The sequence below is a fragment of the Anser brachyrhynchus genome, assembly GCF_964034855.1.
Source record: "Anser brachyrhynchus genome assembly, chromosome: Z".
NCBI classification, from domain to species: Eukaryota; Metazoa; Chordata; class Aves; order Anseriformes; family Anatidae; genus Anser; species Anser brachyrhynchus.
The window spans coordinates 58,398,882-58,424,499 of record NC_137697.1 but is presented as its reverse complement, the minus strand read 5'-3'; the positions used below and the strand labels follow the sequence as shown (position 1 = coordinate 58,424,499).

General features: G+C 43.2%; 1 protein-coding gene across 9 annotated transcripts in view; it reads left to right on the top strand.

The window, feature by feature from the left end:
- The window catches only part of MCC (MCC regulator of WNT signaling pathway), a 208,639-nt gene that overhangs the window by 172,480 nt on the left and 10,541 nt on the right, over positions 1-25,618 (top strand). For all 9 annotated transcript variants that reach the window (XM_080572774.1, XM_080572775.1, XM_080572777.1 and 6 more), the window contains 4 exons: positions 3,865-4,099; positions 10,105-10,311; positions 14,452-14,549; positions 25,230-25,352. In XM_080572774.1, the coding sequence (XP_080428900.1) occupies positions 3,865-4,099; positions 10,105-10,311; positions 14,452-14,549; positions 25,230-25,352 (663 nt within the window). The remainder of the gene's footprint in view (positions 1-3,864; positions 4,100-10,104; positions 10,312-14,451; positions 14,550-25,229; positions 25,353-25,618) is intronic.

The following is a 25,618-nucleotide window of genomic DNA, read 5'->3' as shown; positions in this document are numbered from 1 at the left end:
ACTGTGACAAGTGAATAATTCTCCCTGCTGTTTGAAATCCTGTAGAATAGGGACTTATAATGGAAGTGTTGACCCATCTTTAGCTTTGGCATTTCAAATGTGATTCTGAATGTCAAATCGCTGAACACATTACTGAGAAAAAATGCTTGGTGAGCCACCAGTGACAAGTGTTTAAAGACTGTAAAAGGGAGCAACTGAAATGAAATGAAAGGGCATTGCAGAGGTTGTTACTGGTGAAGTGAATAAAAATAATAGCAAGCATCTCAATTCATTTGACTGGCAGCAGGACAACAATGTTGCCAATTAATTTTTGAAAATAGAAATAGGTCTGTGGTGTAGTTTGAAGTCATAATTACTTTAATGGACAGAAAGTAACTGTGGAACATACATTGCCAACAAGACTTGACAGATTGCACCTTAAAAAAAAAAGAGGGAAACAAAGGAAAAGAATAGCAAATGTGATACCAAATTAAAATGATGGGGTTTATTCCCTGCATTGCTAGTGACCCTGACCTTACATCTGGATTCAGAGCAGGCAAAATCTTCTCTCTTATATGCAAAGGGAATCCTTGTCAGTATTACGTAGTGTCACAGAATACCTGGACACAGCCAAACAGACTCTACCCCTCATCAGAATCACCTGGGATTTCAGATAAGAAATCTTAAAAATTTCAGATTATTATCTCGTCTAAAATGTGGAAATAAGTTACTTACAAATATCCTAACAGATATCTTAGTGTTATCTATGTAACATCTATCTGTCTATCTAAGTCAGTCCTTCAGAAGGAGTGAGGGTGGATTCACCAAGGGTTCAGATTTTAGCCTTATGTACTGTTGTTTGTATTTTGACTGGTTGTAGTATTTTTCAGTTTTTCTGAAAGTTACTGTTTTTCGGCATTGTGCTGTTTCAGATCTCAAGCCACAGGATTCACCTAGAAGATGCTGGCTTATGTATTCTTTGTACCCATCAAGTTTATTCTTTAAAGTGTAAGGTTATGTGTAGACATTCAAGCAAGTATTGCGGATTCAATACTGACAGCATTATTTTAGTTCTGTCAGCTTTGTATTATCTGCACTATTGCTGAATTGCAAATTTATTTATTAACTTGATTATTAATATATTAACTAAATGTTTTAGGGACAAAATTCTGTAGTATAAAAAAGTTATTCTCTCAGTGACACTTCGGGGAGAAGACTTGTTTATATCGGTGTACTGCATTTCTATACACACACATGCACATGAACAGATACATACACACATAAGCCAGCAAATAAAACTGCACATTGTACCATACCAGCCTGCATTCTGTTGGTCTGATTTCCTTCGTCCTGACTGCCATTAGAAGGGAAAGCAGTATCTGAAATTCAGGATCATGTGCTCACCAGCTGTGGACCCTTCAACAGAGCAGCAATGGACTAACATTACGTCTGTGGAGAGACGTATGGTAGGGCTTTTAGGGGAACACACCCAGGCAGAGCTGTGCTGTGGGAGTTCAGAAACACTGCAGTGCTGTTGCAGTTGCTCATGACGTAGTCCTGATTTCACAACTGTTCAAAATGGACTTTGCACCCTGCCTCTCTGCTACCCATTCTGCTTCCTTGCCTCTGGGCAGGGGCTTGCTGCTAAATGCAGGGGTAGAAGGAAGGTTCTTGTCCCTCATTGTGCTGGCTGAGACAACTTCCCCATTAAACTCCCTTCACCTTATTAAAAAAAAAAAAAAAAAGAAGAAGAAGAAGACCTTGCTAGCAATTCACTGGAGGAGCCAGCTCAGCTGCAGACAGGCAGGCAGGCAGGCAGCCAAGGCTGAAGTAAAAGCAGCCTGAGTATCACTGGCAGCAACCCAGACTGTCCTCCTTAGTTTGGACTGTTCTCCCCTAAGATATACTTACACAGCCGTGCAAGGGCCAAAATCTGTGACTGTCCAGTATGATTTTCAACCCAACACAACAGTAGACTTGTCAACATTTTTGCTTATGTTTCATTCCCAGCAGGAGAGGTAGATTTTCTTTCCTTTACAAGTGAAAAAAAAAACTAAGAGGAGCTCTCTGTGTCCAAGATTTGAAGCCTGTGTAGACTTTCAAAACTGTCCTTTCTCCAGCAACAGCTGTTTTACATTTAATCCTGAAAAGCTGTGCAATTTTTGTCTTTGGGTGCGGAGGAAACTTGCAACATGACTTCAGCATAGAACTAAATGTTTCTCACATTGTCTACCCCCGTGATTTTTACATCAGTATCTACTTCTGAGGGGTACCAGTGGATTTAGCAAAGCAAGGCTTATGAAGTGTTTCAAGATTCTCTAATAAAGAGTACATATGACCAAAAAAAAAAAAGTTTCAAACTGAAAGAGTTTCTGTGCAGCACAGGTACTGGGTGTTTTGTGTTTCATGGTAGATGAAAATCAATGAAAACAAAAGCAAAGACCAGTTTACCAGTATTGTGGTAAATGTGGCACCTGTAAGGGAAAAGAAAAAAAAAAAAGGAATAAAAGGAATAATGGGAAATTGTTAGAGGACTGTAGAAAAGAAGTGTAATGCAATACTTCATGACGGGGAAAGATTTTGAGAAATCCTTGTAGACCTGCCAACTCTCCATCTCCTCCAAGATTGTGCTTGGAATGTGTGGAAAGATTAACAATTATTTCAGGCACTTAAAAATCAGTGCAGCTTTAGCTGAAGTAGAACTGAAAGAAAAGAGAAAAATCAAGCCTATCTTCATAGTCTTTCCATTTTTCACATGCATAAGATATTTTAGGACATCATCCTGACTCTCACAGCATGTAGTGGGTGGGGCTTTTTTTCTTCCTGCAAAAATGTTGAACAGCAGTGCAATTTGATACAGAAAGTGATTTATTCCCCTGCTGATAACTAAGATCATCTAGCATTCCAGACAAACACAGTTAATGGATGACTTATCCCTCACCCGGCAGCTGATTACAGGACCTCAGGAGACAGCAGGCAGCTTTGAGTGAGGTTATAGAAACAACACAGCATTTTATTTTCCTTTTAGTGTTATTGCAACTGTATTGAGCCCTGGAATGCTACAACTGTATCGGTCTTGGCTCCCTACAGCATTGGCAAGCTTGTTGGTGAGGAGGCAGCACTGAGACACCTTTGCTCTTACCAAGACCTTAGTTATCCCCTTCTGTAATCTCTTTGTAAACATTTGTGGGGTAGGCTAATGGGCAGTCATTTGTTTGAAACCATGCTCATGGAAAAGTTCTGGCAAGTCTGATGATGACTTTTTATTTAAAATCCTGCTGAATTATGACTCTAAGCCTCTCTGGACCTAAAAATATGTCAGTATACTGTGGAATCTACCTTAACATGGATAGAAAGACGTTAGCACCTGGTATCTGCCAGTGGATTTTTTCTTAGATTGATTCCTATAACTGTCTGTTAAGAAATACGTGACATGGTAACTGGTATTGCCATCAGCAGATAAAAATGAGGAGAGGGCTGATTCTCTTTTCTCATCAGATGCTTCTTCCCAAAGAATACGAATACTCAGTGGCTGAGCAGCAGAGAGAAACTTGCTCTGCTAACGTATTGCTAAGAAATCTTAAAAGACTCATTTCAGAAGACACCGTTCTATAAAAAGTAATTCAGTTACATCTCACTAGATATCTGACTTTTCAGAGAAGTTGTCACATGATCTGATTCTTTCATGCAGCTTAGAGAATTAATTTCTTTTCTGAATTTAGCACACCCCTCTGCATCTTCTGAGTATTGCATCATCCAGTCCACACTACATGTCCTTTCCGTGAACTTTTAAGTAAAACTCACATGTTCCTGAAGTATTGGGAGAGTGATATAAAAATACAAATTTTGTTCCTAATTTTTAATACTGTTTTTTTCTCTTTCTAGTACTACAAGCTCAACTGCAAGCAGTTGTGATACAGAGTTTACAAAGGAGGATGAGCAGCGGTTGAAGGATTACATCCAACAGTTGAAAAATGACAGGGCAGCAGTGAAACTAACAATGTTGGAGCTGGAGAGTATCCACATTGACCCCCTTAGTTATGACGTTAAACCTCGTGGAGACAGCCAGAGGCTAGACCTGGAAAATGCAGTCTTGATGCAGGAACTTATGGCAATGAAGGTAATTTAATTATGTGCACCAGGCTAACTGCATTGCTGACAATGCCCCTGTGCTACAAAACAAGCTAAGAATGTCACACACATGGGCGGCACTTACAGGGATTGCTGGGTAACAAGGGGTTACTTTGTTGAAGCGAACAATCAGGGCTGAAAATCCAGGAGTCAGAAAGTGACAGAAGGCAGTGCATTAGCAATGACGAGATATGGGTGTTTTGAATTAGGCGAAGACTTCATCCGTGGCTCTGAACTTGGAATGTTCTCCTTGACAAACCAGATGCTCTCTCTAAGAGATATGGCAGTTGAATTGCTTGAGGGTGACCAAAAGCATGATACAGCATTTCCCAAGAGACTGTTCATTATTTCACTTACTTGCATGCAAATGTGCATCTTAAATATTTGTGAACTGAAGCAAAACAAATTCCCTCCTTTTAATATTGCTGTGGGAGGAAGAATGGTCTGTCAGAAGCTATCATCCGTAGTGCTTTAAGCAGTCACAACTCCAGAGCTGTTCTAGACAGCGTGTTGCAATTAGTAGCTCTGGTTGCAGCTGGAGCAAAGAGTGGAAGTTGTAATGACTAACAGGAACAGAGGTTTTAGGAGAAAACTCCAGTCCTTTTGGCCTGGTTTGCATGCCCAGTTGTAAAGGTGGGATCTAGACAAACTGGTCTTTACTCACCAGGTACACAACTTATAGCACTTTAAACCTGATTTCTATATTGACTTTGTAAATTGAGAGGTGAACTAAAACATAGCATCATATTAAAAGGAGTGTAACCTCATGTCTGCATTTGGAAGTTGTCTGGTTTTGGTTCGGTTCAAGTAAGTTTAATTTCTGCTTGTTGGCAAGTCATATTTTAGTCAACTACTGGCAGTCAACTACTGTGTCAGTTAAGAGTGTCATCTGGGGCAGCAAATCCTAATAGCTTTATAAGTTTCTAAAGCTATAGATTTTTGTTCAGGTCTCTTAGTGCTGGCTTACTGGTGGCATAGTAATGACAATTATATTCTTAGTGGCACTGCCCTTCCATCTACTGACAACATAGTTTTGCAATAATACCTGTGGTATTTGTAGTCAAGAAAAATAGAAACTACCTGATACTAGTCAGAAGTTTTAAAAATCAACAGTGTGAATATATTATGGCCAACAGGAATATATTCCCCATAATGAAAGTTATATGAGTTGTACTGAAAGACATTTGTAGATTATTAGATGTACATTTCAGGCATCACACTTCCTTCTCTTCTTTTGCCTCCAGATCTTCACTGAAACCTCTTGTACACTGTTGTTGCCTCTATTTTTAAACCAATTAGTAAGGGCAGACTGCAAAGTTATCCCTTGTGATTACTGCCCATGCATTCCCCTAACTTGACGAGAACACCCACAGTTCCATATTAATTCTGGCACAGTTTTGAGTGATGGTAATCCTTTAATTCTCTAAACAATCATCTAACTTGCATTTGACGTAAGGTGTCCACCCATAACTTTTGGCTGCACCTAGCACACTGTGTTTTCAATGCAGGAATTTTTTCCAGGAGAAGTCATCTTTCTTCTTGATTGTTTCTGTGCAGTGCATACTGGAATAGATGCACATCTTACACATGTGGCTAGCATCACCTTCAGTCCTTTCAGGCACAGAGAAAATGACAGTAGTGTTCATTGGTTATCATTTGCTGTACTTTGCTGGAATTCACAACTGCAGAAAAATTCTAGATTTCTGAAAAGGATATGGTAAAAACTCAATCTCGTCAAAACTTGAAAAGGAATTGTTAGTAAGTGCTCTCCTTCTACAGAAATTGAAAACTCCCATCTTTCTTCAGCATGTTAAACATTACAAAAAGCATGGAGTCAGAGCTACATTTTGCATGCTTTGGTCCCAAGAGAATGTGTGACCTTATTACCATCCATGGTTGTTGCTTAGGTCTGTGTTACACCTTGCTCATCTCTGTGCCAAGCTGTAGCATAGCTAAATCTATGGGCAGGACTCACAAACTTGTTGGCTTTCAGAGTGTAGTATTTTATCTATTATTTGGAACATGCAGTTTATACAGAATAGTATATGTCTGCTTTCTTCTTTAAGTTGAAGCAGATGTACCCATCTGTGCTTCATCATGTAGCATCTCTTTATCTGTTTCCTTCCTTCCACATTCTTAGCAAAGATGATACAGCTTGATTGAGCTGCTCAAGGATTTGCTGCATTGTTGAGTCTTACGACCTTCTTTGTTCTTGAAGCTTGCATTTGCTTAGCATCTCTGCTGCACCTTCTGTCACCTTCCATTTACAACTCACAGTAAAAACTGATTGCTGCATCAGTTATATTGCTTCATGCATCTATGCTAATGAAGTTCTGATAATGCTTTTACACCAATTGTTCTTTATTACTGATGAAGCAGATCCACAAATGGATAGGTTGGAGCTGGTATCTGGAAGCCTCATATTTTGTTCTGTTCTTCTGTTGCCTCGTTTATTTTTTTAACTGATCCAGAGTCTTAAGACCTAGTGGTCCACTAGTGCTTGTGTAAAATCCAAATCTTTGCTTCAAGCAATAATTAACCATGTTTCCAAATATATTCCTGTATGTGGTTTGTTGTCATTCTGTGGGTCTTATATTGAGGTCAGTTGTTGTTACGCTCCATTTAGCAAGGAGATTACTTCTGATGGGTGTAAATAATTCTTGGTTTGTAGGCTTTCTGCATTTCAAAGTACATATAACCTTTTTAAGAAGACTCAGCTTTCTACACAGATAATTTTTCCTCTTTTGTATACAGGTGATGGTAATATTGCTTTGAGACGACAGTCTACTGTTTGCTGAGAACGTTAAAAATACTTTTGTCCACCTTTGTTACAACATTTAGCACTCTTAGACATGTTTAGAGTAAAATACACTTAACCAGAACACCACTTTTATCAACTCCAATACTTGTTTTTCTTCTGAAAGATTCCACCTTGTGTACAGTGATCCACTTGGCATCCCTGTTCATGAATTCTAGAACTTTTTGCCACATAAGGGCCCTCACAGTTTTATTCTTTTGATGTGACCACATCCAACACAAATTTTAATTTGGAGGATGATGTGGTGTTTCTGATTGTATTGAGTTGGGATGTTTCCTTCTCATTCTAGTTTTCACCCAAATTCAAAACAAGTACAAAATATGCCTAATTCAACGAATTAGTTCTGAAGTGAGTGATTTGTCACTAGAAGCTTGTGAAGTTGCATGGGTTACCCAAGTCATCTTCAATCAACTGGGAGAGTAACAGCTGTCTACCTCCTCCTTCAGTGTTTCATTTTGTACAGGCAACTTTTGCTTCAGGTCCATGCTATGAAGAAGCTGCTATGTTAAACTACACAATAATTCACTAACATCCTGTAATTAAAAACAAAACAAAGCAGGATAGTAGATATGCAAAGGCTATATTGTCATAGAAATGAAATGTTATCTTAGAAAACATATTTTCATAGAACAATTATTATGTATGTAAAGACTAATTAACTCTATAAGTAAACTTGAGTTACTTAAATTTTTCCACATGGAATCTTACAAGTTGCCACCCTGTCTCACAGATTTCAAGTGTCAATACCAGAATCTTCAAGTGTAGTTTTAGTTTTCGATTTCAGCCTTACCATTGCATCCATTTCTGTTCCTTTCAATTCTTCCGCTTTACCCTTTCTTTCTCTTCGCATCTCTTCTTCAAAGTCCCATTGCCTTGAAAGGAGAAAACTAGCAGATGGCGGGTGTTTTGGGAGTTCATATTTCTCTTGTGGCACGATACAAATCTGTGAACTCAGAGTGACTGTGTGATGATCTAAGCTTACTGTCTTCATAAAAGAAGTAGTTAACCCACCATTTGTTCTCAAACTTGTTCTGAGCTAAGATATGTAGTACAAACAAACATCCAGTCTTTAAATAAAAACTCAAATGATGAATAAAATAAGTTCCATAGATCCATTGTTCCAGAGGTTAAATTTTCCTTCTTTCAGAACGCTGATGTCCCTTTTTGCTAGGCTGAATTTGCCTAGCTTCAGGTTCTAGTCTTGGAAGACTGTGTCATGTCCCTCCCATGTAGATTGACTGTACCCCTCTGTCAAGAATATTTTCTGCTCACATAAGTGCCAAAATTCTCTGCTTAAATTACTTCTCAGCATTCACTGAACAGGCTAAGTAGATTAATGGCTTTAGAAACAGAGGATTAAGAAGCTAAATGTATATGCTTTAAGTATACCAGACAATCCAGTTAAGTTGCTATAACTAAGTTGCTTCATCATTATTTACATTTTTACTGTTCACAAGGGAAATTAACGTTAAGTTTGCCTAACATTTAAATTTCTGTAAACCACATAGAATGAAAGAGATTGTGTTTCTAACTTTCAATCCACAAACAAGTAGATGAAAAAATGAATGATTTTAAAGCTCATAAAACCTTTCTAAGCCTGAGGGTTTTTAGGATGTCGATCTTATTTTTGCATGGATGGTATTTCTGAACAAGGCAGTGATTACCTTGGCTACAGTATGCTCTCTGTAACTGTACTACACATGTATGCACTGTCTACATTTAAACCAGACAATGAATTTTTGTTAGGAACACGTTTTCTTCTACAGAGAAAATCTATATAGGTCTTGACATTGTTTATATAATCTTCTTTAATAACAGTTATCTTACAAAGAGCATTATTTTTGAAGAATGTGATAAGGCACCTGAGATATTTTTGTGACTAGAATATGTATTTCGTTTTTCAAAAAAAAAAAAAGTAGTGATTTGTTTTTAGGCTGGGCATCCAACAAGGAACTTCCTTCTTTCAGAGAACTACAAAGTGAACAAGTTTGTTCTGAGCTGTGTTACTGTATGAAATCAGCATTAACATGTGGGATGGACTAGAGCTTGCCATGACCTGATAATGAGAATGTGATTCTGGCTTTTTTGTTGTTGTTATTTTAAGGGTCTTTTGTATATTTGATAGTGCACTTCATTTATTTATTTATTTAATATAATCTACGTTACATTTTAGGGCTATTTCTCTAAAGGCTTTGTGGAGCTGGGTTTTCATGTGTTCAGAATAACTAGGCGTTCTGTGGAAGAAACTTCTCTGAAGAGTCCTTAAACACAAAGGGCCTTCTTATTCAGAAAGCCTGTTTGTCGCAATTCATGGGAGGTTGGGAGCAAGTGCTGAAAGAAGGGTCACCTCACTCATGCCTTGTTCTTATGCTTTTGCCCAGTCACTGTCAGAGTAGGTGTTAGAGTAGAAGACTCTCCCCGCATAGCAGTTGTGTTATAATGTCAAAAATATCAGAATGGTAGATCGATTGCACACAAGAACTAGCTTTCAGGTTTGAGTTTCCTTTTGTGAGGTACCAGTATCCATTTTCTGTGGATAATATTTATGGAAGAATAATAAAGAGTGCAGTTTTGTGACCATCCAGTTGTATATAGTTGGGATTCTGGCCATCTAGAGAAGGAATATTAAAAATAGATATCTGATGATGATATACTCAGTTGCCCTTTTTAACTAACTTGTTCTAATGCAGACGCTAGTAGTGTGAGGCAGGAATACATGATCTGTGTTTGCTGTCCTAGTCCCTCAAACATATTCCATTGTAATGAGATAAACCAACTCTAATTCTTATGTATCAGTAAAAAACTGGATTCTGTGATTTAGGGAGCTGTTTGATGAGCAGATCAGACACTCCTGTTTTTAGGCAGCATGAAGGGCAAGATAGAACGAAAGAAACTTCAGCAGCTGTGGCAACCCTCTCAGATCCCCGATACTCTAATTCAGGCATCATGTTATATCTGAGACAGACGGAGGAATGAGCTCAGGGTACTCGCTCTTAAAACATAGTGGCCTTCTGACAAATAGGGTGTGCAGTCATAAAAAGCCTTCTGGATGCTGATAGTGTTCTTCACGGAAAAAACACTCAAGTAGGGGAAGTGGAAGAATGCTTTGTTTGATCTTATCTTCTTTTATGTATTTAGTCTCATGAAACATCATGCTGTTTATGTTTTTTCATCAGGAGGAGATGGCAGAGCTCAAGGCGCAGCTTTACCTACTGGAAAAAGAGAAGAAGGCATTGGAATTGAAACTGAGCACTCGAGAGGCCCAAGAACAGGCTTACCTTGTTCACATCGAACACTTGAAGTCTGAAGTGGAAGAACAAAAAGAACAGAGAATGAGGTCTCTCAGCTCAACCAGCAGTGGAAGCAAAGACAAATTGGGCAAGGTCAGGAGTCAAAATAAGTTTCTAAAATCAGCATAAACAAAATTTATTGTGTCCCCCACCTCTCTACAGCAGTCTTTAAGCACGTTAATCATTCTCTTCTGTCTGTATGTTCATGTCTTTTCTCTGTTCTCTGGTAGTTGGTTGTTTTTTTCCATCCTGTGACTTTTGAGAATTACTGTTAAGCCTGGGCTAAAATAAGGTTGTCATTCCGGGGAGGAGTACAACAAAGCCACTGTTGTCAAACTACTGTGGCTAAACGTGTTATGTCTTGCCTGTTGCCACTCACTGGAAACAGATAGTGAAAGAGAGTCTAAATAAAACATGATTACGTCCAAGCCCCAAACATGAAAAATTACAGCACATTTCTATGAAGCAATTAAAGCACTGTAAAGACAGTCTCTTTTTGCAAATCACTGTGTAATGATTCGAGAACTAAAACTTTTTTCCCCTTAGTATAATAAAAAATAAACAGATTTCTGCATTTGCATTAATCACAGAATCACAGAATCGTCTAGGTTGGAAGAGACCTCCAAGATCATCTAGTCCAACCTCTGACCTAACACAAACAAGTCCTCCACTAAACCATATCACTAAGTTCAACATCTAAACATCTCTTAAAGACCTCCAGGGATAGTGACTCAACCACTTCCCTGGGCAGCCCATTCCAATGCCTAACAACCCTTTCAGTAAAGAAGTTCTTCCTAACATCCAACCTAAACCTCCCCTGGCACAACTTTAGCCCATTCCCCCTCGTCCTGTCACCAGGCACGTGGGAGAATAGACCAACCCCTACCTCACTAGAGCCTCCTTTAAGGTACCTGTAGAGAGCGATAAGGTCGCCCCTGAGCCTCCTCTTCTCCAGGCTGAACAATCCCAGCTCCCTCAGCCGCTCCTCATAAGACTTGTTCTCCAGACCCCTCACCAGCTTCGTTGCCCTTCTCTGGACTCTCTCGAGCACCTCCATGTCCTTCTTGTAGCGAGGGGCCCAAAACTGAACACAGTACTCGAGGTGCGGCCTCACCAGAGCCGAGTACAGGGGGACAATCACTTCCCTAGCCCTGCTGGCCACACTGCTTCTTATACAAGCCAGGATGCTGTTGGCCTTCTTGGCCACCTGAGCACACTGCTGGCTCGTATTCAGCTGCCTATCAACCAATACTCCCAGGTCCTTCTCTGCCAGGCAGCTTTCCAACCACTCATCTCCCAGCCTGTAGCTCTGCTTGGGGTTGTTGCGCCCCAGATGCAGGACCCGGCACTTGGCCTTGTTGAACTTCATACAGTTGACCTCAGCCCATCGCTCCAGCCTATCCAGATCCTCCTGCAGAGCCTTCCTACCCTCAAGCAGGTCGACGCACGCACCTAACTTGGTGTCATCTGCAAACTTACTGAGGGTGCACTCGATCCCCTCATCCAGATCATCGATAAAGATATTAAAGAGGACCGGCCCCAGCACTGAGCCCTGGGGGACACCACTAGTAACCGGCCTCCAACTGGATTTGGCTCCATTCACCACAACTCTTTGGGCCCGGCTATCCAGCCAGTTTTTAACCCAACAAAGCGTACGCCAGTCCAAGCCATGAGCAGCAAGTTTCTTGAGGAGAATGGTGTGGGAAATGGTATCAAAAGCCTTACCGAAGTCAAGGTAGACCACATCCACAGCCTTTCCCTCATCCACTAAGCGTGTCACTTTGTCATAGAAGGAGATCAGGTTCGTCAAGCAGGACCTACCTTTCATAAACCCATGCTGACTGGGCCTGATCGCCTGGTTGCCCTGCAAGTGCCACGTGATGACACTCAAGATAATCTGCTCCATGAGCTTCCCTGGCACTGAGGTCAAACTGACAGGCCTATAGTTCCCCGGGTATACCCTCCGGCCTTTCTTGTAGATGGGCGTCACATTTGCTAGCCACCAGTCGACTGGGACCTCCCCTGATAGCCAGGACTGCCGATAAATGATGGAAAGCGGCTCAGCCAGCTCCTCCGCCAGTTCTCTCAGTACCCTCGGGTGGATCCCACCCAGCCCTATCAACTTGCGTACAGCCAAGTGCTGTAGCAGGTCACCAACCATTTCCTTGTGGATAGTGAGGGCCACATCCTCCTCCCCATCTCCTTCCACCAGCTCAGGGTACTGGGTATCCAGAGAACAGCTGGTTTTGCCGCTGAAAACTGAGGCAAAGGCGGCATTAAGCACCTCAGCCTTTTCCTCATCCTTTGTAACTAAGTTTCCCCCGCATCCAGTAAAGGATGGAGATTCTCCTTAGTCCTCCTTTTTGTGTTGATGTATTTGTAAAAACATTTTTTGTTATCTGTAACAGCAATAGCCAGATTGAGCTCCAGATGAGCTTTGGCCTTTCTAATTTTGTCCCTGCACAGCCTTGCAACATCCTTATAGTCCTCCTGAGTGGCCTGCCCCCTTTTCCAAAGATCATAAACCCTCTTTTTTCTCCTAAGCTCGAGCCACAACTCTCTGTTCAGCCAGGCCGGTCTTCTTCCATGCCGGCTTGTCTTTGGGCACGTGGGGACAGACCACTCCTGAGCCATTAAGATTTCCTTCTTGAGGAGTGCCCAGCCTTCCTGGACTCCTCTGCCCTTCAGAACCACCTCCCAAGGGACTCTGCCAACCAGTGTCCTGAGCAGCTCAAAGTCAGCCCTCCGGAAGTCCAATACAGTGGTTTTACTGGTCCCCTTCCTGACTTCGCCAAGAATAGAGAACTCAACCATTTCGTGGTCACTCTGCCCAAGACATCTCCCGACCACCACATCTCCCACCAGTCTGTCACTGTTTGTGAGCAGAAAGTCTAGCGGGGCACCTCTCCTGGTAGGCTCTCTAACTAGCTGCGTCAGGAAGCTATCTTCCACGCTCTCCAGAAACCTCCTAGACTGCTTTCTCTGGGCTGTGTTGTGCTTCCAGGATATGTCTGGGAAGTTGAAGTCCCCCACGAGAACGAGCGCTGACAATTTCGCAACTTCTGCCAGCTGCCTGTAGAACTCCTCATCCATCTCCTCATCCTGGTTCGGCATTCTATAACAGACCCCCACCAGGATGCTTGCCTTGTTGGCCTTCCTGCTGATCCTAACCCATAGGGACTCAACCTTATCATTCCCAGCCTCAAGTTCCACAACATCAAAACACTCTCCAATACAGAGAGCCACACCACCACCCCTTCTGTGCTGTCTGTCCCTTCTGAAGAGCCTATAGCCAGACATCGCAGCACTCCAGTCATGAGAGTGGTCCCACCACGTTTCCGTGATGGCAACCAAGTCATAGCCTGCCTGCTGCACGATGGCTTCCAGCTCCTCTTGTTTGTTACCCATGCTGCGTGCATTAGTGCAGATGCACTTCAGTCGGGCCATTGCCTTCTCCCCCAGCCTTGCCATTGTTCCCCCTGGCACAGCTCCAACAAGCCTTATTTCAGCCCCATCCGCCTTCTTACCTAGTTTAAAGCGCTCTCAGTGAGCCCTGCTAGCTCCTGGGCTGGGATCCGTTTTCCCCTTAGAGATAGGGACCCGTCTGCGGCCATCAGGCCGGGTGCTGAGTAAAGCGCCCCATGGTCAAAAAAAAAACAAAATTTCTGTGTTGGCACCAGCCTCTGAGCCACGTGTTAATCAGGTGGGCTTTCCTTGTCCTCTCTGTATCCCTCCCTGCCACTGTAGGGATAGATGAAAACACCACCTGTACTCCTGCTCCATCCACTAACCGTCCCAGTGATAATAATTTGCATGAAGAAGTAGTGATATCTAGAAAAACTTTAATCCTGTTCTTCTAGTGCTTCTAAGTGTGTTTAAAATCCGAAACTAGTGTATAATTGTGCCCTTACTTAACTGTTTCTGGCAAAGCATCATCTACATTCTTTGATTGAAGTGTGCAGTCAAGAGCAATGCGAGGCACCAGTTTATGCACACTATAGCAAAATTTTGCAAATAAGTGAACTGTGGTAGTTTAGGAAACATTAGAAGGATTTGTACAGTGTTAATTTGCTAGTCCATTTCTTGTTATATTGATGTGCTGCTGTATTTTTTTGACACTGATTTTTATTTCACCTCCATTTCAAAAGTAGCTGCGTACATAGAGCTTTATAAGAGTTTCTCCATTAAGATGGTAAGTAAATTCAATGGAGATGATCTTGCCTCATTTCTCAGGAATGCAGCGATGGCACCGCAACACCGTTAACACTAGCTGAGCTGAGACCATACAACGACAGTGAACTGACTGCTGAACTCACAAATGCACTCAGGCGGTAAGCGTCTTCCCTTACCAGAGACATGACTTGTTCTGCGGGTCTAGGGTGAGATTTCTAGTTCCAAGCCCATACTCTTACCCTCAAGTGTTTCTTAAGATTGATCACAGATTTTTCATGTGAGATGGAAAAGGATCAAAGTTCTTCTAATCTTCCCCTCTCTTTTGCTCTTGTTCTTAACTTGATAAAAGTCCTTCCATGGTGCTCCACTCCATTCCTCTTAAAGTTCTTTAAAATTCAGGTGAGCTTTATCCTTAAGAAACCCTTGAAATAACAGGAAGTTTGTTCCATATTCAGGCAAGAATATGGACACAAACCAGTGACATGACTTGCTTGAAGGCATGCAGAAAACCTTTAATAAAGGTGGAATTTGAATTCTGATCTTTGGCTAAGAAGGTTGTTTGCAGGTTAGAACTTGGGAAGGAGTTACAGGAGTGGGAATTAACAGTGATTTTGATGACTCAGATGCTGCATTTGCCTCCTGAGTATGTAAGGGGAGCCACAATTCAATTACAGAGAACATTGTTGCAAGAAACATTAGCTTTCCAATGAGAGAGAAAATTGATGTCTTGACGAACTGCTGTTATCAATAGCCAGGTTTTAGCCAAAGCTTTCAGTACAGTTACACATTAACTAGATGTTTGTTTGTGCAGCAGTTTTCACTGGACCAACTCTGGTAAACTTCATGACTAATACATTCACTGTTTCAATTGTTGTTTCTGTTACTTCTTCCACCTTATGTAAGACATGGCTATGTAATGTCTAATCAGGTTATTGTATTTTGAACCTGTCCAAAGTGCTATCAAGAATTTTGGCTGGGAAGAGTGTATTTTGCTTTTCTGATGTTTGCTCCCTCTCTGATGGTACAATATTCTCTCAGGCAGCTCTGGTGTTTCAGTCCTGAAGTGCTTTTTTCATAAGTGCAACTTCCAGTGTGCCTCAGGGACACTTAAGCCTGAAAGGCATTACGTAAAAATGTAAGGATCATTACCACTGCAAAATCAATATATCTCATACCATTGGCTTAATAGTCTGGCAGTCACTGAATACTTAGTTTGCTTGATGCAGGAAACAAAATTCTGTGGTTAAAATAATTAAAACTGTCATTTTTGTGTGGGTGGATAAAAACCATCAACAAAGTTACTCGCATAAACATTATTCAGAGCCATGGCCTCCCCCACATCCCCCACACTCCAGTCCAGTCCAGTGGGCAGTTCCACTGGCATTTTCTGTCTTCACACAAACTGTAGCTTTTTCCTGGTCTTGTTATTTCTTCCTGGATTTTGAGAAGATGCCAGTGACCTTAGTAGAAACTCGAGTAAAGTCATGAAATGTGGTTTGCTGACAACACAGAGGAAAAAAATTGCTTTTTCTACTATGCCTTAAGTTGATTAGCATGGATTTCCAGCCAGGGGCCTAGCAAGTACAGTTTGTCAGGCAGAAATGGGGAAGAAAAATAATCGGATTAAACTGTACATAAATTTTGGAGTGAAGGCTCTCTGTGTAATGGAAATATGACTGTACTAAATGTGATTGCTACTGCCAGTGGGGCTCAAGCACAGTTTCCGTGAGCTGTATGGACAGGGTATTTTTCTCCCTAATCAGTGTGCCAGCCAAGACAGCCTGAATGCTTAGTCTCCTTATCCTGAAGTCTTCTGCCTGGAAATGGTTAGAAAGTCTGTCTAGCACGTTAGAAAAACATACTGGAACTTGTTTAGCAACGGCTATGCTAAAAAATACCAGTAATTCCTAACTGTGGTACTGGCATTAAATGGGAGCCTCAGATGCAATGAAATTTATACCCTCGTGGATTCACAGAAGAGTTTTCAAAGTAATTGAAATATATTTTCTTCTGTGCTACAACAACACAAAACGGCCTGAGGTGAGTGGAATCTGTAGGGAGAGGTGGATTTAACTCTTTGCCAGTTCCTCAGTGCCCTTCTTGCCTGCATGGGAAAACACGTGCTGACACTGCTTGTGAACCAGGAGGTCCTGTTGGCTCCCCCTTGGACCCTCCCACCACCAAAGAACTAGGACCAGAATTAAAAATGAAAAAAATACGTTGCACAGTGACTGTGTTTTGGTGGGTGGCAGGAGGAAGATGTGAAACAAGTGAATACTTGCACACTGAGTCTGCAGTCTAGAGGCAACATTTAAATGCAAATGGAGTATTTCGGTACTGGTTGTAATTAGTGGACGAAACCAGCCATTGAGCCTATCTGCTGTTCCCGCAGGCAGCAGACACTGGTGCAGGGGACAGCCAGCAGCTGCAAGGTGAGGAGACTTGGACTTGGCGATTCAAAAATCCATTTGCTTTTGATTCTGTCTCTCTGAGAGGGAATGTGATATCAATCAGCAGCCCTGCTTGCTACCCCTCTCCCCATCCTGTCCTCACAGAGACAACAGCTCTGGCAGCCCCCCCCCCCACTGCTGCTTTCCCATTCTGTCCTTCTGTTGCTGCAGAGCTGTCAGGTTCTTCTGAGTTAATTGAAATAGAGTGAAACCCAAATAAAACAGCAGGATTCAGTTATGGTTTGGATTTTAGTGTAGTTGGGAAGCATTTGTACGTTTGTAGTCTGCAAACAGCTTTGCAGCAGAACAGTTTTGTCTGCAGAAGTAGCCTATCTTCTCTCTGCAGACCTGGACTTTCTCTTAAATCTGGAATCCAACAATGTGTCTTGAAACTCCCTGAGTTTCCACTGGTCGTGCCCATCAGCAGAAATTCAAGGCAGGAGCACTTCTTCCTTTATTGTTTCCTAACACATTTGTTGCAGTAGGACTCAGGATTTCCCAGAGCAGTGTTTAGCATCAAAACCCATCCTATGGGCTTTCCACAGAAATGGCTTTTGTTATCCATGACCACCATGTTAACTAGTAGAAATCCAAGTTACCTGCAAGTTCCTTATTGTAAAAGTTACATCTGGGTGACCAAGGCAGTGGCATCGCAGGCTTGGTCCGCTAGTTTAGAGACAGGGTCTGTTCCAGCCAAGAGTAAATACTTTCTGCCAGACTTTAGCAATTTTGTTTTTCCTCCTCTCCTTTCTTGGTGGAATGATGGAATGTGTCAATGGACATGAAGCCTCTAAATACCATTCTCTTGAGCTTAACACATCCATAAACAAGCTTGTTGGCAGGAAATACTTTATTCTTGGGAAAGCTAAGTGTATTCCCAGCAGCCTTATGGCCTGGCATTGATGCACAAGTGATTGTGCCAGAGGCCAGTTTTATGAGAGAGGATCTGGTCTGAGTGCCCCAAAGACAGTCTCTGAGGAAGACCCTAAAATTACATGTTCCTCGCTGGCGTGTTCTGCTCTGCTGCAGCAGGGGAAAGGAGCACTGAGGATTACTTGTGTGAGCTGTTAACTTAGTGAGCACATACATGGTTGTAAATGCGTTAGATACGGCAGGAAGGAGGCAGTAAGAAAATTTCCAGAAGGGAAATTGCTTTAGCAGGGCGATAACAATGGTGAGGCAACTAATTTTTTTTTCTTTTCCAAACTAAGTTTGCTCATTCTGTGAAAAATGGCCAAGCTGGCAAGACTGAAACTTCTCCCTCTCCCCAAGCCTTGGTAGGAATGCTGTAGCTGTTGAAGTCCTCCTGCAGCCTCACATTGCGTTGCCAGTTTCTGATAGCTTTTCTTTCTGCACAGGGTTGTATTTTCTGTATGTATTTAAAGATTTATAGGATATTTGGGCAGGAAGGGTGGTGACGATCATGGCAGACAAAACACACTATAGCCAGTGTGACTGTTCAGACCCCAGCTGAGTAATCAGTGGGCACAAAATGATGATCTCAGGGCTGTGCACGGTTACATGAATTATCTCAGTCTAGATGTGATTCAGTATCTACCTCGCAAAAGGGTGACTTTCCATTTGGCAACACAACAAGCAGTACATTTACCATCCCTTGACGACTTGTGAACACAGAGAAGCTGTTAAGTGATGCTGTTAATTGGAAAGTCACCATGTAGAGGGAAAGGGGGAGCAATCAGTAGGACTGGCAAACAGTTTTCTCTCCCTTCCTCTCTCCCCCTTCCTCCCCCCATAGAACTGTTGCACTGCCTCTCTGGAACTGGAAACTGTAGGTATTTCCAGTAGGACATAGAAAATTTGTCTTACTCCAGTAGCTTCTGTGTGGTCTACCATGACACAGTGGTGTTCCTAGTAGTCTTAGGGCCTTATGTCTGTACAAAGACCCCAGCCCAGTGTTGCACCAACCTTCTTGTTTTGGGAGAGCAAACATTTCAACAGCAAGCTGCGCCAAAGCATTGCAGTGACTGTGTCCTGGCACGGTGTCTGTCAGAGTTTTCAGGGGACACCCTTATTTTCATGACAGCAGGGTCCAGTAGTAGGTGGAAGCGTCTCTGAAATTCAGGCTCATCTTGACCATCAGTGAGTCTAGCTCTTGGAAATGAAAAGAGGAACACCTAAAACACATCCTATTGTAATAATTCAGATTGAAAACGACTCTTAACAGTTGAGGCAGTAAAATCCTCTTTCTTCCTTGCCAAAATACAGCGTGAGCCTACAGTGGATAAAAGGGAAGGGATGGGGGGGTCTATGCAGGAGCTACTGATAAGTTTTTCCAGTGCATCACCTGCTGCTTTTTTTTAATATATATATATGTATATATATATTTGCTTATTCCTAGGCTTGCATTGCATGCCCCCTAAATTGGGAGATGCGGAACTGTGAAATGTTTGAAAGCCAGACACTGGCATGGATTGCAGTCACTGCAAATTTCAAGGATCTCTGTCTGTTTTATGACTGTGCAGTCTCCTGTTGTGGTTTCCCTTGGCTGCCTGAAGGGCTCAGGGGGCACTGCATGCCTGTGGAAATTCCCCCAGAGAACCCCACTGGGAGGGCTCTTGCAAGAAGAGAAATGACTCACGGTGATAGAAGAGAGACTCCTCTGAAGCACCCTGGGTAGCTATTATTCCTGCGTGCATCACAGATAACTGTCATTTTTCTTTTTCTGTGTTATTGACATGGAATAAGTAGTTCTCCTTACCACTGAGTGGTTATCTGAGCTGCTGTGCACTCCAATACCATTGTCACAGGGAGCTCCAAATACTTCCAGGCCTGGAAAGCCTCCAGGCTGGGCTGGCAGAGACAGTGAGGCTGGAGCACGGAGCACGGCAGGCACACTGCTGCCTCCCCCAGGCCCGTCCTCCCTTTTTGCTGCTGCTCTGTTTTTTTCCAGCATTGCACCTGGCCTGGTACCCACTGGCTCCTGAGACCCACTCTAAGCGCCTGGCAAAAAAAAAAATAAAAAAAGCCGTGCAGTGTCTTGCACCAGCAAAGTATGTTTTAAAGCATCCACCGTCTTCTGGGTGGTCAGAGCAGCGTACTTCACGGGCAGCAGGCAGCACGGGCGTTCTCAGGTCTGCCAGTGCCCAGGGGGTGAGGCAGGAAGGCACAGCATGTGAACAGGGCAATTTTAACACTCTTCTGGCATCTGTGCAGTGTTGTTTTGTTGCTTCTTAAAGAACACAAAAAATGTGTTATATATTAGTTGCTTTCCTTAGCAGGCCAACCCAAACCAGAGAGAGAAGCGTGCTTTCGAATTGGCTTGAGGGTTCTGCATGCAAGTCTGACATAAGATGTTAGTTTAAACTAACATCTGAGGAAAACTAACTGGTGATGAAAGGAGAGGAATTTATCTGCATTCCTTTTGAATGTCCAGCTGTGATCTCCTGAGAAAAGAGGAGCCAAATGCCTAGAAAAAATAATTACGTGTCACCCTGTTCAGCTGGAACGGGAAAAGGCAGAGGGGGAAGTGAGGGAGCATGCCAGGTTTTAAACCGCAAGAGGAGGGTGTTGGGAAAGGGCTAGGAGCGAAGCGAGGGGCCGGGCGGTGCGTGCCTGCCCTTCGGTGTGGGCTCCTGGCCGGGGGTCATGCTGAAGGTGCTCCCCCTGACAGGGGCTGGGGGGCTGTGCTTGTCACAGGCAATGCTTCCTGTGGGGGAAAGGATGCTCCTAGGGATGTTGAGAGGTAGGATCATCGGCCCCGAATGCCCCTGACTCCTCTGCCCCGTTCTTACCTCCTGATACAGGGAGAGCTTGTTATTCCTCTTTTGCTCCGGGTTTGGCAAGAGCTATAGGTGCTCTTGATGCCAGGGCAGAGGGGTGATAGCTTGTGCGTTCACCAGGAGGGGAGTTAGCTGGGTACACTCCAAGCGAAGGGCAGGAAAATCATCTTTCTGCACGCCAGGGGAGAGCAGCTTCCTGTTTGCAACATCGGGGAATTCTGGATGAGATGAGCAAGGGCAGGAAAATCTGCCTGGGAAGGTTTCTGGCATGTAAAACCCGAACATGTCTCGAAAAGCCCAGACAGGAGGGAAAACACAGGGTACTCAAGACCTTGCTTACATTTTGCTGGTCCGTACATGGTGTCATTGTATGGGGGCCAAACTGACAGAAATGTACCCTGTGTTATATAATTTCCTGCATGGCTCTGGCAGGGTTCCACCTTCTGTGCAGTGGTAGCCTTGAAACCAGAGAAAATGCTAGGCCCTGTCAGCTCGCCTTTCTATTAAAACCGTCCCCTAAGCCTGAAACAAAAACGCCTTGAAAACTGTTTAACAACTGTCCACTGAATGTTTTGATTGTGAAAATGTAAAACAAAAGTCTTTGTTACCAGAATGTTACACATTTACTGAGCATACTGGTTGTAGTGGATGTCAGAGTAGGCTCTAGGCCTCCGAAGACATTTATTCTGAGTTTTTCCTTGGAAACTGTAGTCAGGGATTTCCCTCGCTGACTTCTTGAGTGCCCTGCAGCAGAGTCCTTCTGCTGGAGGTGAAGCAAACCGTACTCTCGGATCACGAGTCTGTTCCCTCTTCTGGGAACCCGTGCTCGTCTTCTCTGTGCACGAGGTGCTGAGGCTGTGCTTCCTGCACCTCCCGTTGCAGCAGCCCGTTGGAAGAGGAGCTGGTGAGAGAAAGCAAGGCTGACTTCTGCAGTCCAGTTGACTTGTGAGTTGGGAGATCACATAGCAATAGTGTTCTCCTAAAAATATTTGCCTCTCCTCTCCTCTCATTAAAATACACCCAGGATCCGTCCTTTTCTGTTTACAGCCCAGGGGCGTGAAAGCAGCGTGAGGTATGAGTTTGACATGCAGGCTGCTTCACTGCTTTGCTCCCCAGACTGGCAGGCTGTCTGCCTGTGGTCGCACCAAATGCAGCTCCTTCCCTGGTTCACAGGTTTGACACTGCCTCATCCTGGAAAGATGCTGCCTATGACTAAGACTATTGTTTTAAAATATGCTGTTTTATTAAGCCTGTGGAGGCTGATTCCTCATATCCTACTGATTTACAATAGCAATCAGGACAGTGAAGTGGTGCTAGAAATCCCATGAAGATAGCTAACTGTAATGCATTAAAGGAATACAAAAGAGCACCTCAGGATTCATTATCGCTAGCATTTGCTGCCAGACTAGAGAATCAGCTCTAGAAAGACACAATTAAGGACAATTCTCTGTCCAAACAGAACTAATTAGTGTTAGAAATGAAGTGAGAAGAGTTAGCATTATGAGGCATAGATTTTTATGAAGGACAGGGCATTTGCAGACCCACTAGAGAGGTACAGCTCTGAGGTCTCTAATCTGCTACTAAAATAGAAGGCACAGCCCTGTGGGAAAAAACCTTAAGTGTTTATGCAAGTAATAGCCATTAAGCAGGTATATAGGCATCCCCATTTTCCAGGCTAAAACAAATTATTTACTGCTCCTTTGCTGTTGCTGCTGTGTCTCTCTACCGAGGTGATACTTCTGCTGTGAAATGACACTTTAAGTAAAAATATTTGGACAGTCATGTTTTAAATCAGGAACAGTAAGCATAGCAGTAAATCCCTATGTCTTGTTTGTGCAAGATTTTGGGGCATTTCAGTGCACGCAACCAAGCTGCCCATTGCTTTCGTGTGAGCTAGTGCTCTTCCCACTGACCTCAAGAGAAGGCAGCAGATCTGTCTGGATCCTGTCACTGCACGTCAGGGAATACACGTGTCCTGGTGGTGTAAATCTGTGTTTGAGGCACCCAGGTTTGAAGCACTGCCCTCTGTTACTATTTAGGTGGATGGTTCAGACCCGGCCTCTGAATGTTGTAGAACCAGCCCAATGAGTTCGGGCTGAGCACAACTGGCTGGGAGGCAGGGGTGCAGGAACAGGCAGAGGCTTATGTCATGCCTCTATCAGGCAGCAGTCACCTTAGCAGCCAAACTTCATCATGCGTGAAAAGCTCCTCCAGGTCTTTCCACTGTGTTCATTTTCCAGGCAGCTTTTGTTACAGAAGGTGTGTTGCGGACCTGAGCTACAATAAATACACTGTGGCTCTGCAGGGTTGTTTCCCACAGGACTGCGCACGGTGTTTTCACAGCTATGCCTTTCTCACACACTGTGTTGCATCGACTAACAACAATTTTTAGTTTCCTTCTCTCCCCATCCAAGTACGTTTTTTCCATTGCTGCACACACTAGGTCGCAGTGCAAGGCACCAGCGCCCCTGGCTGCAAGTCCTTTGGAGCAGACAAGCACCAAACCTACATCACGCTTATCCACGTGTTACCATGTGCCACACACACATGAGCTAGCAGCTCTGACCTCTGGTGGGTCTGATCTTATTTATCTTCTACTGCAAGTAAAGGCTGGATTTTTTTAGTTTCTGTTTTCTTTGCAGAGCGTAAATTTCCAGTGTAGACAGTGCTGAGTCAATCTATCAGCTGAGATAGAACGTAAAGACATGAAATTTATACTTGAGGTGGGAGGTGGTGAGCTTTTAACCCCCGAGGAAAAAGATGGAGTAATTTGAAAATTGCGCGTGTTACTTCGGGGAAAGGACGTGTAAAGAATATTGATGGTTCTTCACCAACAAGGCCTCTCTTTAATTCGCCCGGTAAGGCAGCGTCTGCAGTGCGCCGGGATATTTCCCCGGCTTTCTGTGTCAAAGCCCCTCTGTTGCTGGAGCGGAGGCGGTGAAATGTGCCTCACCTCGTGCTCTGCCTGTGTCTCCTGGTGAAAGGCTGCCACGGCACGGCCAGCCTCGGCACTGCGGGCTGCCGAGCAGGGACCCGGGCTTGCCGTGCTCCGGGGCAGCTAGCACGGGAGGGAGGGTTGTGAACTCCTGCCCAGCGCTGGGACATGCTCCAGCAGTGAGGTGTCCGCAAGCCAGAGCGCTCCCCAGCAGCGTCCCGACGAGCCTCCTGGGTTTTCAAAGCGACCACCATCGGTGCAGTGCCTTGGTGTTGCAATTTTCCATCCCGTTCCCACAAGACTCATGATGCTCATGCGGGAGCTTGTGGTCACCGTGTTACTGAGATGAAATCCAGTTTACTCATTGAGCAACAGTGCAACAAAAACAGGAGGGAAAAGCAAATCACTGCAAAGCGTTCAGGGCAGTAAAGCACAGATGGATGTCTCCATACATGCAAAGTTCCCAAGTGTAAGGTTTGGCATTACAAAATCTAGCTTTTCTCCCAGTTTACCCCAGCTCTCTGTCACTCGTCACTGTTGTTCCCCTCCCGTGCCCCTCTCCCCCCACACTTTTTTTTCCCCTTTTAATCCGAGCTTTTCTCTGGGCTGCCTACACCCTGAGGACAAGTTTCAGAGAAAGGCTCCTTGGTCTCTGCACCAGCACCTGGGAGAAGAGGTGGGGAGGCCCAAGGTCTGTGCAGAAGCGCATGTGGGCAGCCAGACCTCAGCTCTGCTTCAGGGAGCTCCGCAGGAGGAAGCTCCTGCCTCATCCTGCCTGCGCTGGGAAGTTTTTACAGCCAGCTCAAACCCCACGCTCCCACACTGACCCCTGTCTAGAACTTCTGTGTTGTTCACATGGTTTTTTTGCTTGTAGAGGTAGGATATTTTATATTTTACTTCCATTTTGGCACAATTCTTATAATTAGTTTTCAGTTGTAATTTGTAGGTATTTTAAGTGATGGTAATTAATTATATTGTATTGGTATTTTAAACGTTGCTACTGTAGTTTAGAAGACACCTGTGCTCTTTGTTTTGTATTTCTTGTGGTTGCCCTTTGCTGTCTATTCTTCCCTCTCTTGTTCTCATCTTTCTCTGTTTCCTACTGCCATATGGACTGGACTTGTTGGATCCTGAAGAACCCAGTGATCTACTGTAATATGGAGTGTAGTTTAGATTTCTTGGGTAAATTGGAGATTGTGACTGAAATCAATGGGATTGCTCTCCACCTATAGTAGTTTCTAAATGAAAAGAGATTCAGTAAATTACATTTAAGAGTAATTCTTCTAATTTTTATTACAACTCCTATGTGATTACCACCATGCTTGATTTCTCTTCATAGTTTCCTTTGTTACCTAATTCAAGATATAGAAGGTGGCATGTTCCAGATATACTTAAATAAAAATATATCTTTGTGATTATTTGTTAGGGCGATTTGGTACATAGAGGGACATGATCCAACAGAGAGTTTGTTTTCTATTTTGTCTGCTGCACCTCTGAGCCCTATATTCTAAAATGGTGAATTGTATAAAATCAGTCTTTGGAAAAGTTTAACAGAAGAACTACCTCCTGCATTGTCCAGGTAGTATTAAAGAAAATATTTTCAGCCTGTAAATACAACATAGGAGGAAACTTGATTACCACTCCTGCTTTTGTAAGCTGAAGTGTTATTTCTGTTTTGAAAATAGTTTTCTCTCTCTTTTTCTCCTGATTCAGGGAGAAGAAACTGAAAGCTAGAGTGCAAGACCTAGTGAGTGCTTTGGAGAGACTCACAAAGAGCAGTGAAATCAGACATCAGCAGTCTGCAGAATTCGTTAATGACCTGAAGAGGGCAAACAGGTAAAAGGATCTACCAGCAGATGGATGCACCATTGATTTTTTTTGCCATGTTCTCATAACACACTGTACTCTTCCCCCTGCCATAATGCCCAGTTTCTAGATGCTTGCATTCACACAAGTTGAATCCTAAAGGATAGACATGAGGGAGATATAAACCTCCCTTGTAGGATGCTGAAAACTACATAGCTAAAAGCAGGGTGGGGAAAATAAATAGGTTAATCTTAACTGAGTTACTAGTAAATTTATTATTATCAAAACAAACAAAA